Source organism: Stegastes partitus, unplaced genomic scaffold (genome assembly GCF_000690725.1).
Source record: "Stegastes partitus isolate 25-593 unplaced genomic scaffold, Stegastes_partitus-1.0.2 Scaffold506, whole genome shotgun sequence".
NCBI classification, from domain to species: domain Eukaryota; kingdom Metazoa; phylum Chordata; class Actinopteri; family Pomacentridae; genus Stegastes; species Stegastes partitus.
In genome coordinates, this window is record NW_007578237.1 from 287,520 (window position 1) to 301,815 (window position 14,296).

General features: G+C 45.1%; 2 protein-coding genes across 3 annotated transcripts in view; one reads left to right on the forward strand and one right to left on the reverse strand.

The window, feature by feature from the left end:
• Positions 1 to 1,065, reverse strand: part of cep112 (centrosomal protein 112) — a 107,022-nt gene extending 105,957 nt beyond the window's left edge. Inside the window, exons 1-2 of the mRNA XM_008287544.1 lie at positions 1,005 to 1,065; positions 118 to 223 (exon numbers count right to left, since the gene is read on the reverse strand). Coding sequence (XP_008285766.1) covers positions 118 to 217 — 100 coding nt within the window. The 5' untranslated portion in view covers positions 218 to 223; positions 1,005 to 1,065. The remainder of the gene's footprint in view (positions 1 to 117; positions 224 to 1,004) is intronic.
• Positions 1,066 to 4,002: 2,937 nt separating this feature from the next.
• The window catches only part of prkcab (protein kinase C, alpha, b), a 134,431-nt gene continuing 124,137 nt past the window's right edge, over positions 4,003 to 14,296 (forward strand). For both annotated transcript variants that reach the window (XM_008287546.1, XM_008287545.1), the window contains exons 1-2: positions 4,003 to 4,169; positions 4,382 to 4,413. In XM_008287546.1, the coding sequence (XP_008285768.1) occupies positions 4,003 to 4,169; positions 4,382 to 4,413 (199 nt within the window). The remainder of the gene's footprint in view (positions 4,170 to 4,381; positions 4,414 to 14,296) is intronic.

A 14,296-nucleotide genomic window follows, 5' to 3' on the forward strand; every position in this document is an offset into this window, starting at 1 on the left:
CTGTATTGCTGCATGTATTAATCTGATAGCATGGTGGTACTGAAACAGCACAAAAACACAGACTGCAAGCATGTTAGCCTCCTAAGTGATGCTTAATAAAAACAGGCAAAGTCTCACCGGACTTGTTGGGGTGTTTCAGGACGTATGGTTTCATGTCCAACAGAAAATGATCAAACTCCGTGTCCAGCCTCTCCCATGAGTCTTCGCGTTTGCTCATGGTGACCTGAGGATGAATACATGGACAGAACAAGACGGTGAGAGCCAGTCCGTCACTACTATCAGAGAAACATCAGCCCTCAGATCTAAACCATAACATGCATGTAAACTGCAGCATTACTTCTCAACAGTTTGTGCATTTTCTGTATCATGTATGGATTTTCATCTGATGTGCAAAATGTCAGGTGCAATATTTATCAAATATTATTCAATTTTCATCTCATGTTTTGGGTGCAATATTTTATTATCATGACCTGAGTATAATTACCAGCATTACTTTTTCCTGCTTACTTATTTAATATATCGTGCTTATATCTTATTGCTTGTCTGCTTTTCAGGCAACACATCATTTATGTCAAGTCTTTTTGTTGTTTGCTTTTGTTGTTTTTTTCCGATCAACATGTGGCCTCCTGGGGCATTAATAAAGTTTTATCTTGTCTTGTATTAGCAAACACTACATTCATGAACCAGATGATTCCGTTTCTGAACCAAACACAGACGTGTAGGTGTTTCAAACAGGATAACATCGTAATGTTGGCTTGAGATGACACGACAACTACTTTATAGCTGTAATAACAAACGATGTTACCAGAGGAGCTACAGACGAGCAGGCTAAGAGGAACTAGCGCAGCATTAGCAAACAACTAGCGCTAGGCTAGCTAAAGCAGGCTAGCCCGGCGCTAGCGGTACCTGTCGTTCTGACGTCAGGCTCTCACACGCAGCCTGAACGGGTCGCGTTGTTTGTAACGAATGTAAACGTGAAGTAAAAACAAGCCAGTTATACCCACAGCACTGATTTCGCCGCTCAAAATGGTTCAAAACTTCGGCGTCCTCGCTTTACGCCACATCCGGTGTCCGTGGAGACGCTGCGTCGCGCTGCTGTTGCCATAGAAACGGCACTTCTTCTTCTCCGCCCACTGTTGAACTACTACCTGCTACTACGAAGCTACTATGCTTCAGTGAGTCTGTTAAGAGAAATATTTTCTACCAAACTGCTTGTAAATATTACAGAATGTAGTATTCATTATTCTCATCTTGCTATTTTTGTTTGTAATTAAATTTCCCATATCTAGTACGGGTTTTTTTCTGTTTTATTTTTGTTTGTTTGTTTGTTTGTTTGTTTGTTTGTTTGTTCGTTTGTTTGTTTGCACCCCCAACTCTGCTGTGTCTTGCAAATCTCAGAACACAGATTTCTGCTGTCAGTGAGTCGTATAGCTGTGCTTCTGCTATCTGTGTTCATTAGGACTGTGCTTGGAGGGAAAATGCCAATTATGAGCATCTTCAACACTCAATTAGTTTTTAAGATTTAGGTCTTCAGATTCTTCAATATCTTTAGTTTCTTTATTTTCAGTTTTTAAAAAAACAACAACTTACTTACAGGCAGGGACTCAAGACATGCATCTCATTCAGCATAGTTTAGGTGAAGTGTTTATTTTCTCTTCTGACAGTGTTCAGCTGAAGTAATAAATAAAAAAAAATGTAAATAAACCAACCAACTGCAGTAGAAGAAAATAAAACCTGTAACACAAAAATGTACAGATGGAGCACTATGCAGCTGTTTAAATAGATAACTAAAACCTTGCAGTAAATATAGAAACAAGCAGCAACAACAACAACAACAACAAAAAGTGAGTGTGTGCAGGTCGGAGTTCTTCCTGAGTCTGGCTTCAGCAGCTTCAGCAGTTTACTGCAGCAGTAAGGGCAGGGATGAGTTTCTTATTCATATTGTCCTGATGCATGTTTCTGTATTTAAAATTATTAAAATTCTTCTTCTTATTATTATTTCATTCAGGCTGTTTGTCCTTAACTCAGTGGTGAAGTTGTTTGCTCTATGGAGCTTTTCACTGCTGTTTTAAATCCTCACTCTTGGTTTCATGACACTCTTTACTTTCCTTTGCAGTGCTTTTGCTATGCAGTCATGACATGACTGAAAGCTGCCACCGTGGTTCTGTAGCATGTCTGGCCTATTCTGGGATGGCATGGACTGCAGTGACATGAAAGACAGTGTGTCTCCATTTCTAGGCACCTCTGATCTATTTGTGCTTATTGGAATAAATATCCTACCTGTTGTTTCCTAAACTTCCAAACCTAAATCAACTACACATGCCCTATTTCCCTTTAGTGGAGCCCTATTTATTTTACTTTTAAACATAAAAACCTAAAGACAAGGGGAATAAACATGGTATACATATTTTTCTTCTCTTCCACTAGATGTTTCTGTTGTGTTTCCGTCGATCAGGCTGCTTTTATCTCTACCTCCCGGCTAGTTATATCTTTAGGAAACTGTTGATATTTAATTTAATTAGTGATCCTGAATCATTCTGTTGTATTGCCCTGTTTGAACTACACATGGCCTTCATATCTCAGACAAAGTGACACTAAATTAGGAGGCAATATATGAGATAGTCGCCACAGATCTGTGGCATTGATGACAGTCTAGTAGGATTGTTAGCGTCATTAAAGAGTGCAGTCTAGTTTAGATCCACATGGTGGCGCTAAATGTCTGCATTTCAGACAACCGTCTGCAAATGATGGAGACACATGTTGCATTCAGGTGCTCCTCGAATGTTTTCCATCTGCAATCTCTGTTGTGTCATTAAAATTAGTGCTGAAGTGAATTAACAATATAAACTATGAGGCAGTGAGAGCGCCACATTAATAAATAAATCACTAAAAGAATCATAAAATAAAAGTAGAAACATAAAGACAAATAAATAAGAAAGAAAAAGAAAAGTAACTTTATTTAAAAACCAATAAATAAAAATAAATGTAACAAAATATTTAAAATAAATAATTTTTATTATTTTATTTGTTTGTCTTCATATTTTTACTTTTATCAGCCTTTTCTTTTATGGATTCATTTCTGATTCATGTTGCTGTATATTACCACATTATTTGATTTAGTCTTCTTTTTATTTCTGCTTTTATTTTATTCGGCTTTTATTGATTTGTTTTTGTAATTTGGCGCTCTCACTGCTACATAAGAAACTGAACAAAAATCCATAAACTGCGAATGCTATTCTTTTCTGACTTAGCGTGAAAGTTAAAAAACTAATTTCTGTTGTTACAACTAAAAAAAAGCTTAAATTTATCCATTTCTGCACAAAACAGACAAGCTGTGGCTTTAAAGCAGAACAAAGGCCTTAAAAAGAATGTATAGAATTTAATAAAGCAGTGCAGGATGCGTTTATGTTTCTGTTCAGTGTGGGTGCAAAGGCCTACGTCATTCTGCAGAAGTCAGATGAAGTTTTATTTCATGCATCTCACCAATAAAACTATTTCTAAACAAAGGCCCAGTAGGACTTCCCAGATATACAAGCAGCTACTTGTAGAATGTGTTTGCAGAAAATGTAGTTAGTAGATCATCAAGGTAAACTTTTCCCTTTTCACCTTGTGATTGTGAAATGGACTTTGCATATCCAGATGTACAATGTTTTTTTTTTTATTAAACACCTGTTAAAATACAAAATAGTCTTTATATGAAGAGCCTCAGTAGATGTGCCCTCCATAGGTTTGAGTAGGTTTCCCCCCAAACCAGCTCCGCTAAGACTTCCAGGTGGGTATTTGCATTGATAAATTCCCACGGTACGTGAAGGCAGCCTCCTCCGACGTCATCCTGAATGAAAAAGAAGCGCTGAGCCGAGGGCCGGCCAGAGGGGAGGCGTGCGTCCGTCAGCAGGCTGCAGGAGAGCGCACACCTGTCCGGAGCGGAGCGCGCATCCAGGAGCTGGCACAGATCGACCAGGACAACACCGACTTGTGGCTGTAGTTTTTTTGTTTTTGATGATGGCTGACCATCTTTTGCATTACAACGACTCAGCTGGAGTCGGGAACCGATTCGCCCGCAAAGGTGCTTTGCGGCAGAAAAACGTGCACGAAGTGAAAAACCACAAATTTATTGCGAGATTTTTCAAGCAGCCGACGTTCTGCAGCCACTGCACAGACTTCATATGGTGAGTTTCACACCTGCCTCAGCTCTCAGGGTTCATTCATGCTTCTGTGGCTCCGCGGTTGTTTTCATGGACTGTGCAGGTTTCAGAGCTTTACCACGAGTCCAGACTTCAGCTTTAAAGACTCATCAGGAGTTTGCAAATGAACCCCTTTAACAGGATGCTGATAGGAAACACCCAGTTCCTGTTGCCAACACTTGTGCTTTTTTTTGCAGGGGATTTGGGAAACAAGGATTCCAATGCCAAGGTAAACCATCTTTACTTGTGTTGATGCATTTTATTGGCAGAGCTGGAGGCTCAGACACCAGAATACCTGACGTCACCATTTGTCTACTTTACTGGAGGGACAGAAGCTGAGCTGGATTCATGCCCTTCAGCATTCACAGCCCCGAGCTTCACTGACAGCAGAAAACTGCACAGTTTCCAACAGAGTCACTAGACGACACTGAAGCATCTGCAGTCGAGCATCAAGTTATTACAGCTGGAAATAATGAGTGCGCAGAAGACAGTCTGAATTTAAAAAGCTTTATTTTCTGAGAGCGTGGCAGTCTGTAAAGCAAGAAAACAGGTTAGTGTTTGCAGGACAGTTATTCAAGATGCCAGATGAGAGTTGATTTGAGACGCTGAACGTACCATCAAGTGTTAATACGTCTTTGATGCAGATTGTTGACTTTGTGCAGGGTCTTGGAAATCTGGAAAGCTTGTCATTTCAGGATCGGGTCCATATTCTGGCTGGTAACTGGTTCTGGACTGGATGTAGCGGGCTCTCTGGTAGCCGTATTTGGATCGGTAGACATACGCTTGACGTTGGTCAGGAACAGTCTGCTCACTGACTACCTGGACAGGCTGGAATCTCTGGACAGGCCGGTATCTCTGGGTTCTGAACACTGGTTTTCTTGGCCGGTAGTTCATGCCATCAAAGTTAAAGTTTCCACCTCCAAAGTAAAAAGCTGGGAATCCTTTCCAGAAGTCATCAAAAGACGGGAATGTTGGATACCTTAAATATGAGGGTTGCTGTTGTGAGAAGCCATATCTAGCTGAAGAGTCTTGGCCCAGGTTGGCCTGGCCCAGGTTGGCCTGGCCCAGGTTGGCCTGGCCCAGGTTGGCCTGGCCCAGGTTGGCCTGGCCCAGGTTGGCCTGGCCCAGGTTGGCNTTGGCCTGGCCCAGGTTGGCCTGGCCCAGGTTGGCCTGGCCCAGGTTGGCCTGGCCCAGGTTGGCCTGGCCCAGGTTGGCCTGGCCCAGGTTGGCAGTATTGGAGGAAGCATCATAACGTTGAGAAGGCACAGTGTTCCCAGGATACTGAAAGACCGTCTCATAGACGAGGTTGTGACGGTTGCTGGAGTCGCCCCCGTGTGCACTGGAGCCAGTGTTGGAGGCCTGGTATGAGATGCCAGGCCTCGAGTCAGCCACCCCGTAATCTCTGCTGACCGGTTCAGGCTTCCAAGACTCCTGAACAGGAGGGGATGGGAGAGGCCGATAGGATGCAACTCGACTAGCGTAGCGACTGGTGTCACCAGCGCTTGGAGTGGCAGGCGTGCTGCTCATGTGAGCACCTGGGGACGGAGCTTGGGTCGGGACTTGTTGGGGATATCCTGGGCCAGCTGGCTGGTTGGGTCTTAAAGGAAAGACGAGTGGCCTTTGATAGTTGGGCAGCGCCCAGAGTTTCGGGTCACCATTAACAGGTTTCTGTACCTTGGGAGCACTCGGTGTGCCGGGTTGGCGTTGCTGATTCGAGACCGCGTTCTGCCATTTCACAAATAAAGGGCTGTTGTTGCGTCTCCAAAGAGGTGCGGTTGGCTGGTAACTCGAAGCCTGCGAGTTGCTCTGATCAGCAGCTGGAGGCGTCAAAACATCATCGTCACCCTCCGTCAGGTTATTTGAATCTTCTGTGACTCGATACGCTGAAAAAAAAAACAAAAAAAAAACACAATTACAATGGTAATTATGAGGCTTCACAGAGAAATAAAGTGTCTCATTACCTTTTTTAGATGGCAAACCAACGCTGCCACTGAACAGCAAAAAAATCCAGGAAACCCTGCAAAAGAGGAAAAAGATTAACCACCCAATTAAAGCATCTGCGCTCAAGTGCTCAGAAAATTAACAAAACTCACCACAAAAGAAGTCCAAGAGCCATGGCTGTTAGCTGAGAAGCAGCACCACACACTTCTCAGTCGCTATGGTTTGAGACAGCTCAGACGTGGACTTCAGTGTAACCTCTGTCCTGTCAGACCTGCAGCCTCCTGTGTCTTTTATAGCAGCGCTCAGGTTCCTGCTCACCAGGAATCATTATCTGCAGCTGCTCACAGCAATTAGTGGTCAGATAGTTTGCAGGTGCAGCAGCCGGACTGATTGAAGCCCTGAAACAAGCCCACTGAGTGACACTGAAGTGCTTTCTGATATGACATGGTGCACACATGGAGTCAGGCTGTGACATATTCTTTTGAAATCAACACCCTGTGGCCACCGTCTTTGCTAGTGTTGGATTTCTCTCCAGATATTTGATGCTGTGGTAAAGGAGAGGGTGAGGACAGGGAGACAAAGGTGAAGGCAGTACGAAGCCAGTTAAATGGGGATTACTGGGGTCAGATAAAGGTTAGATCACCAGGAAGGAGCTGCTACACGGAATGAAAGCAAAACACATCATGTGAAAGCGCTGGATGGAGATAATTAAGGAAAGAGATGTTTTATAACGTGTGCAAGATGCTTTACTGAATTAGATCTGTGGACTGTGAGACCAGATCTTCATGGTCTGGTCAACCCTGGGTTCAACCACACCGCCGTCATTGTGAACTCAGGTGTGACCAACACTATAAAAGTCACACTTTTACCTGCACGTCGCTCCACAAAGTCACTGGTTCCTGCGTCCTCTCATGCCAGCAGGGTCAAGTCACCGCAATGCTGCAGGCAGAAGATCTACGACTTTAATTAACTGTCTGAGCGAACAGCGTGAGCTGAGCGCCTCACATCCACCAGCCTTTTATATGTTTCATACAAAGCTTCTAGTCCAGATGTAAAAGGTCACATTCCTTCCTGAGGGATGATGGTGTGCCTGGGTTTGTTGTGCTCATGCTCACAGTACGTTGTGTGTGTGCAAAAAGTGACGCAATATTGAAAATTTCACACTTTCAGATAACATACGTGTGCAAGGGACGGAGCTCCATGTGCAGCGCGGTGGCGTGTGAATGCATCCTCACAGGTGGCTGCTCTGGGGTTCAGACAGACCTTGTTCTTGTAGCATCGATGCTCTGCTTCTTGGAGAGATGATCTCCAGGGCGCTCGGTGTTCTCTGCTCTCACATTCCTTCATTGGATGGACGTGTGATGACTTTGGTAGCTGTGGATGGATTCTGTGGAACACTATGGATCCCTGGGACGTGATTGTTATTACATGAGACCCCCAGACAGACAGTTCAGAGAGATTTTAGTTCAAATATTTATCGCCCAGGCTCTAAATCCAGGCATGTGTTTCCTCCTGTGAGTGCAAACTGTGAGCTGAAGAGCTGAACCTCTGCTTCTCTGAGGCGGGAAGGGAAAGTCAAACAGCTGCACCTCTGCAACACTGACGGTCGTCGTGATGCTCGTATCTGTGCTGCCAAAGGTGACAGCGTTACCTGTGTGAGGCAGCGGCAGAATACTTGGCTTCTGCTGGAATTATTAGAAAGGTGATAAAGCAGGGCTGCTGAGATCCTTCATCTTTATCCTTTTCCCAGCAGGGCTCATATCAGTTTATGGTTTCTTAGGCACGGGCAGATTAAGGGCTGCCTCCAGCCTCCTGCTGTGCACTGAAAGGCCTGATAGCGGAATTAAAAAAAAGAAGCCGGCCGTGATTACCCTCCTCTGCTGCACAGCAGCGATGTCGAAGTCGGAGAGGAAATGCCTTTATTACTGAAGTCATGTGTGGGTGGAGGGCCGAGCCCCTGCAGCTCCCACTGCTCCACCTTCACATTGTTCAGCACACAGAGGCGTGGTTCTTCACAGCGCCCTGTGTTTTGCAGGATTACTGGTGAACCGATCGATACGTGAACAAGTCAGATTTCATGTAGCGTCCAACATGATTGCCTTTTCTGGGTTGATCAGGTGTTGTTCTGCACTAGATCCACCGTAGGAACTGTGCAGGATGTGCCTCACCTCAGAGTCAGTCCATCGCCAAGCAGGCTTCCACGTACCTGCTGCTTTGGTGCAACACTTCACACCTCATGATCCATATGTTTTTCTGCATTCACATAGATTGGTCGCTGTTTGTTTCTCTCGTGATCAGCTGTGGTGCATCCTGTCACATGGACCTGCCGAGTTGTAAACATCGTTTCCCGCTTGGCTCCACTCGCCGCCTCTCGCTGTGCGCTCTTTTGTCTCCATTCTTAGTTGCTTTCACTGCTGCTTGTTTTTGTGTGTGTGTGTGTGTGTGTGTGTGTGTGTGTGTGTGACTCATAAACTTATTGTGTCAGAAAAAGAAACGCTCGTAGTGTAAAATGAATTTCTGCTCTACTCTATTCATACCTCATGCTAAATATCGCAAACCAAATGTGATCCCTATGAAACGCAAAGATCTTGCAAAATTAATGAGATCCCATTAGTTCAGTCGTACTTTCTGTATCGAGCTCGCGCCAAATATTATGGAAATTTAAATGAGAGCAGGACTGGAAATTACTGAAACATATATTCCAGCAGGTTTTATGCTAAAGCTGTTGTGTTCTTAGTTGGTAACTTGCTCATGTGGCGGTTTTTATGCGAGAAGACACATCATAAAAAAACCCTCAGCGAGGGAGCATCGACGCCTCCAAAGGGCTGTCAGCTTCTTTACACTCTCAGAGTTCTGTTAACTTTTTTCTTCTTCTTCAGTCAGTTTCTGCATCAGACATGTACAGCTGAGTTACTCCAATATCCCAGTTTGTCAGAGAGCAGTTTTACAGTCACAGGTGAGCTGGTGTGCTCGAGCTGGTGAAGAAGGAGGCGGGAGCATCTTAAAGGAAGCAATGGTGAAGAGCAGCGGTAGTCAAACGTTTTGAGTCACGACCCCAAGATAACAGAAGTTTGTGTTCATGACCCCCCAGTTAGAATTCTGGACGTCTGATGAGTGAGAACGCTGCTGTTCAGGCGTTAGATAGATTCCACAGGTAGGTCTCTTTACATTAACACCTAAGTTTTCTTTTAAATGAATAAATGAATTGAATTGATTTCAAACAGATGAAAAGGGAAAAAAATATAAAAACAAAAGAAAATCATTTTTAAAAGAGCAAAAGAGCAAAAGAACAATAACGTTGCAGAATCACATCATAATATTAACAAGTCTGACAAAGGAGTGGGAAGAAGTGTCCACGTTTAATGCTGACAGCCCTGATACACATTTATCTGATAAATGTTAGCTTCATTTTTTCTTCTTTATTTTTTTGACAATGACCTGGCGACCCCCTGAAGTTATCTTGGGACCCCCATGGGGGTCCCGTCCCCCAGTTTGAGAACCACTGGTGTAGAGTTCCATCTGAGCCATCTTTAAGGCACAAAAAACCGTCTAAATGTGTAATTGGACCCACAGAGGTGAGTTTTTAGGGTCTAATCAGTCGATCAATACTACCTGAGTTACATTCTCACTGATTAATCTCCACGTAAACGGGTCAGCTGAGCAAACGGCGCCGCCTGCTCCCTGGACTCTCCCATCAGATGGGCTCGTTGAGGGCAGTGATGTGAGGCTGAGTCAGGCTGTTTCAGCATCGGATCGCTGGTCGGTAGATGCTCTCCTCCCCCTCTCTCGCCTCCCCAGCCTTTGAAGTTGAGCATCTGTGGAAATGACGGAGCCATCTGGAGAGTGGAGAAGCCACGGCTGGGAGGACGGCACCACGTCTGGACACGAGGCAGGCGAGATGGGAGGGGAGGCAGTTGGAAGCAGAAGAAGGAGACGTAACAACGCAGCAAAGGCTGAGAGAAGCAACGGAGGAGGCAAAGGTGATGAAGTGCACGAGGAAACAAACACGGAGGGATTCAAGTGAGAGGCTGAAGACACGATGAAGTCAAAGAGGCCTTTTACACATCTTGGCTTCCTGCTGCAGAGATTCTGGCAAACATAAAGCAAACAGTGTGAGCAGATGAAGGAGAGCAGAGTGAAGACAGTGGTGGATATTGTGTCTACACGGCGACCGACTGCCAAGCGTGGCCGCTTTCATCCGAGCAGCAGGCTGTCTGGTCTACAGATGTTAGTCATTTGGATCAGACTGAATGAAACCTGCTGGGATGGATATTGTGGCCACTTGGGGGCAGAAATTGACATTGCCTCATGTTTTTGATGGCTGTGGCGAACTTGTAATCAACAGCCTCCACAGAGCTGTAGAGGTTCATTAGTTCCACCCAGAACTCCGTCACTGGAGCTGGTAGATGGAGGAGGTGGGACGCCGTGGCTTCATCTCAATAATTGCATTCGACTGAATGTTTAACATGTCAGTTGACTGAAAACGCTGTATTTTGGGGTAATTGTTAATGAGATGTGCAGACTAACGTGATTTCGATGAGATGGCAGTTCTGAGTTTGGATTTGTTCCCAGAAGAACTGAGGAGCACTTTGAGGACAGTCGGAAAGTTGAAAACCGACAATTTGCTTTTGTTTTTACGGCTTCTGGCTGTGATAAATCATGGACTTTGGTGATTTCGTTGGATACTCGGGCTGCAGGTGGATCAGTGGTTAGCACCGTGGCCTCACAGCTAGAAGGTCGCCGGTTGGCGTCCCGGTGAGGACACCCGGGATCTCCCTGCGTGGAGTCTCCATGTTCTCCCCGTGCAGCGTGGGTTCTCTCCGGGTTCTCCGGCTTCCTCCCACAGTCCAGAAACATGCTGAGGTTAATTGGTGATTGTAAATTGTCCGTAGGTGTGAATGTGAGTGTGCTTGGTTGTCTGTCTCTAAGTGTAGCCCTGTGATAGACTGGTTACCTGTCCAGGTGAACCTGCCTTCACCCTGAGTCAGCTGGGATAGGCTCCGCCCCCCATGACCCTGGTGAGGATGAAGGTGTAAAGATGATGGATGGATGGATGCTCTTCATATTTTATGCTTTCTCAGAATTCCTGTCAAGAAGTCCCTCATAGTAAGCATCTATACCAAATGTTAGACTACAGATCTGCACAGAATTATAAACGTGAATAAAAAATACACATAAAACAGCTTCAAGATTCCCTAAAACCGCCATTTTCCTTGAGTTGACCCACGCTGGTGGATCTAAAATTCATCTGAATGGATAGAATTTGACCTGAAACAGCCTCCGTGTCCAAAAGTAAAACATTTTTGAGTCACTTTAGGAAAAGTCGTCAAGTTTCAAGCTAAAAGAATCACATTCAGGGTGTTTCTACTGCTGTCAAATGTCACAACAGGTCACGTCTGACCTGGAGCAGTATGTGGAGTTCTGTCTCCCTGGGTTCAGAGGGCTCAGGACTAAACTGATGTAAAGCTCCCCAAAACAACCCTCCTCCTGTTGCTTTGCTCAGGAGCGCTTCAGCAGGACACATGCTTTCTGTTGGTTTGCAGGACGGTCTGCTGCGTACCACCTGCGTGTTTTTGTGTCTCTGTGCTGCCATGGCGACGCCTCCATCACCAGCCCAGCCTGTGTCCAAATATATTTACAATCCAACCGCCGCCAGTTCGCCTCCTCTCCTCTCCAGCCCAGCGACTATTTACATCTCGTCGAGTGATCATAATCGAATCCTGGTCACATGCGCAGACGAGGCGGCGGGTGTAGGCCGCTCCATCGCTCTGTGGGACATTTGTTCCCCCCGTGGGCGACATCATGTATGTGTCAGTTCGCATGACGAGGGCTGATCAGCCTCCAGCCAGAGCGTCTCCCAGCCCTAACGGCAGCGTAGGAGTAGAACCAATCGCCTGCTCTGCTCAGAATGGAGCGATTGGACCTCATTAACCAATCAGGGAGCAGCAGTGTGGGGCTGTTGGGCTGTACGGCTCCTGACGGGGAGCCCCCCAACCATGAATATCCTCCACAAGACGCAGTGCTGCTCCCCTGGAGCCACGCCGCTCAGACACGAGGGGTCCTCCTGCTGGAACGATGCCCTGATATGTTGATTCATTAAATCCTGCTTGGCTCGTTTGCAAGCTGCAGATCTAAGCCTCGTTACTTTACTCTAAATGAATCTGTGTGGCTCTTTTATTGTCCCCCTGCTGCTCACTCCACCACATCTGTAGAAAGTAGCACGAGTCCATTGATTCCAAGTGCAGGTTGTTATTTTAAGTAGCTTCCAGGTGTTTTCACATCTTCTGTGCAGTATGACGAGATTACAATGTCAGAAATTATATATATAGAAAAAAGAAAACACAAAAGTTTAATTTCTTTGGTTATTTGTTTTCCTAAAATAAATCAAAAACTGAAATTAACATGTACATATTTTGTTGTCGTGTATCCGCAGGTGTTAGAGGGAAAGGGGCTCTGCACAATCCACATTTTCCCACTTTCAGTTTGTTTCTATACGTCTGTTTGCTCCGTAGGCACACGGCTGCAGTTCAGCCGGTCGGTCATCACGGCTGTGCAAAGAAACACTTTTTATTTTTTTTACAGAATCTGGTGGAGAAAAGATTTATTTTTGGCAGCTTTCAAATGAACACACATAGAATAAATGTGTGATTTTAAATAAATATCCACATTTGAATCTGAGATTTGGTTACATTTCCTGACAGATGAGTAGTTCGAGGACCATCGGAAAAATCTAGATCCAACAATTCCTTCTGTTTTACTGTTTGTGCTTCTGATGAATGGAGTGATTTTAGTGGACGTGTTAAGACTTTCAAACCTGCTGACATGTTTGGGGCTTCGGTGGATTAATACCTATAAACATGTCCTCTCAGTGTCGGTAAAGTCACTGAAAAGGGGAAAGACGGTCGATTCCTGGACAGTGATACTGAGCGCCTGGTAGAGCAACAGAGCTAAATGTCAGCGAGTCATGATGCAGAAACACGTGTGAGAGCTCCCAGTTCAAGCGTCTGATCAAACCAGTGCTTCCTTCCTTCCAGCAGCAGCCCGTTTAGTTTCACTTCAAACCTTATTTCTGAAATCGTCTCAAAGTGATCGAGCTTCACACCAACCAAGTGTCTGCGTCGGACTGATTAAACATTCTTTAGTATATCAGCCATTTTTAAACCCTCTCGCCGCTCGATGGCATTAACTCCAGCCAGAGTGGAGGCTGAGCCGGCCGCCATAATGACCCGTTATTCTGCTGCACATCCAGAGTGAATATTGGGTCTGTCTCCTTCACTTTCCATCTATCTGTCTGTCTGTCTGCCGATTCCGTCTCCTTATCATGGTAGCAGCTCTTCTGGCCCGTGATCAGTCTGCAGAACCGTACATCCAGTCGAGTAGAGCATCATATCAGTGGTTTATGTTTGCCCAGTTCAACCCACTCCTTCAGAATATACCAACGCTCCTGCCTGTCATCGACACATCAGAACCTACACATTGTCTCCAGCGTTTATTACAGATTATCATGTTAAGTTCTGCTGGAGTTTATATTCTGGCATTTTTCTCAGCTCTGCTCGTGGGCTTCAAAGGCCACCGGAGTCACACGCTGTCAAGAAACTCTTGTTTTTCCAAACCGAGCCGGTGGCTTGTCACATCGAATCGTAGAATCCTCGGCAGCTCGTGCCCGAGAGGCGTTTTGATCGGCGTGCCAGTTAGCGCCCCTAAATACGGAGCGACACCAGACTCTCCGTTGTCACCGTAAGAGGATTGAGACAGCCGGGCGCCGGATAAAGAGGTCTCATTAAGGCTCCACAGCGTAAAGGCAGTGATGAGGATGAGGACGAGGAGGACTGACGAAGATGACAGGAACTGTGTAAAGTCAGACAAACTTTGAGTTTCACTTTGGATGATGCTGCATTGATGGAAAGCTGTGAGGATGCTTTAAAGTGATGTGACCCATCAGTGGCACTGATGCAGCCTGGATTATGTTAACACATGATTGGCTGTGGGTCCATTGAGTTGTTTTCTACATGTACACTTGTCCTCACATGTGTTCATCTCCGTCCATTAAAGAAAATTCACAACAGTCCCTCAAATAACCAGAAACTGGAAAAAGTAATAATAAATAAAAATTTGTTAAATTATAATTTAGTGAAATAAGACGTTGGTTTTGAATTGTGGTTGAAAAGAAT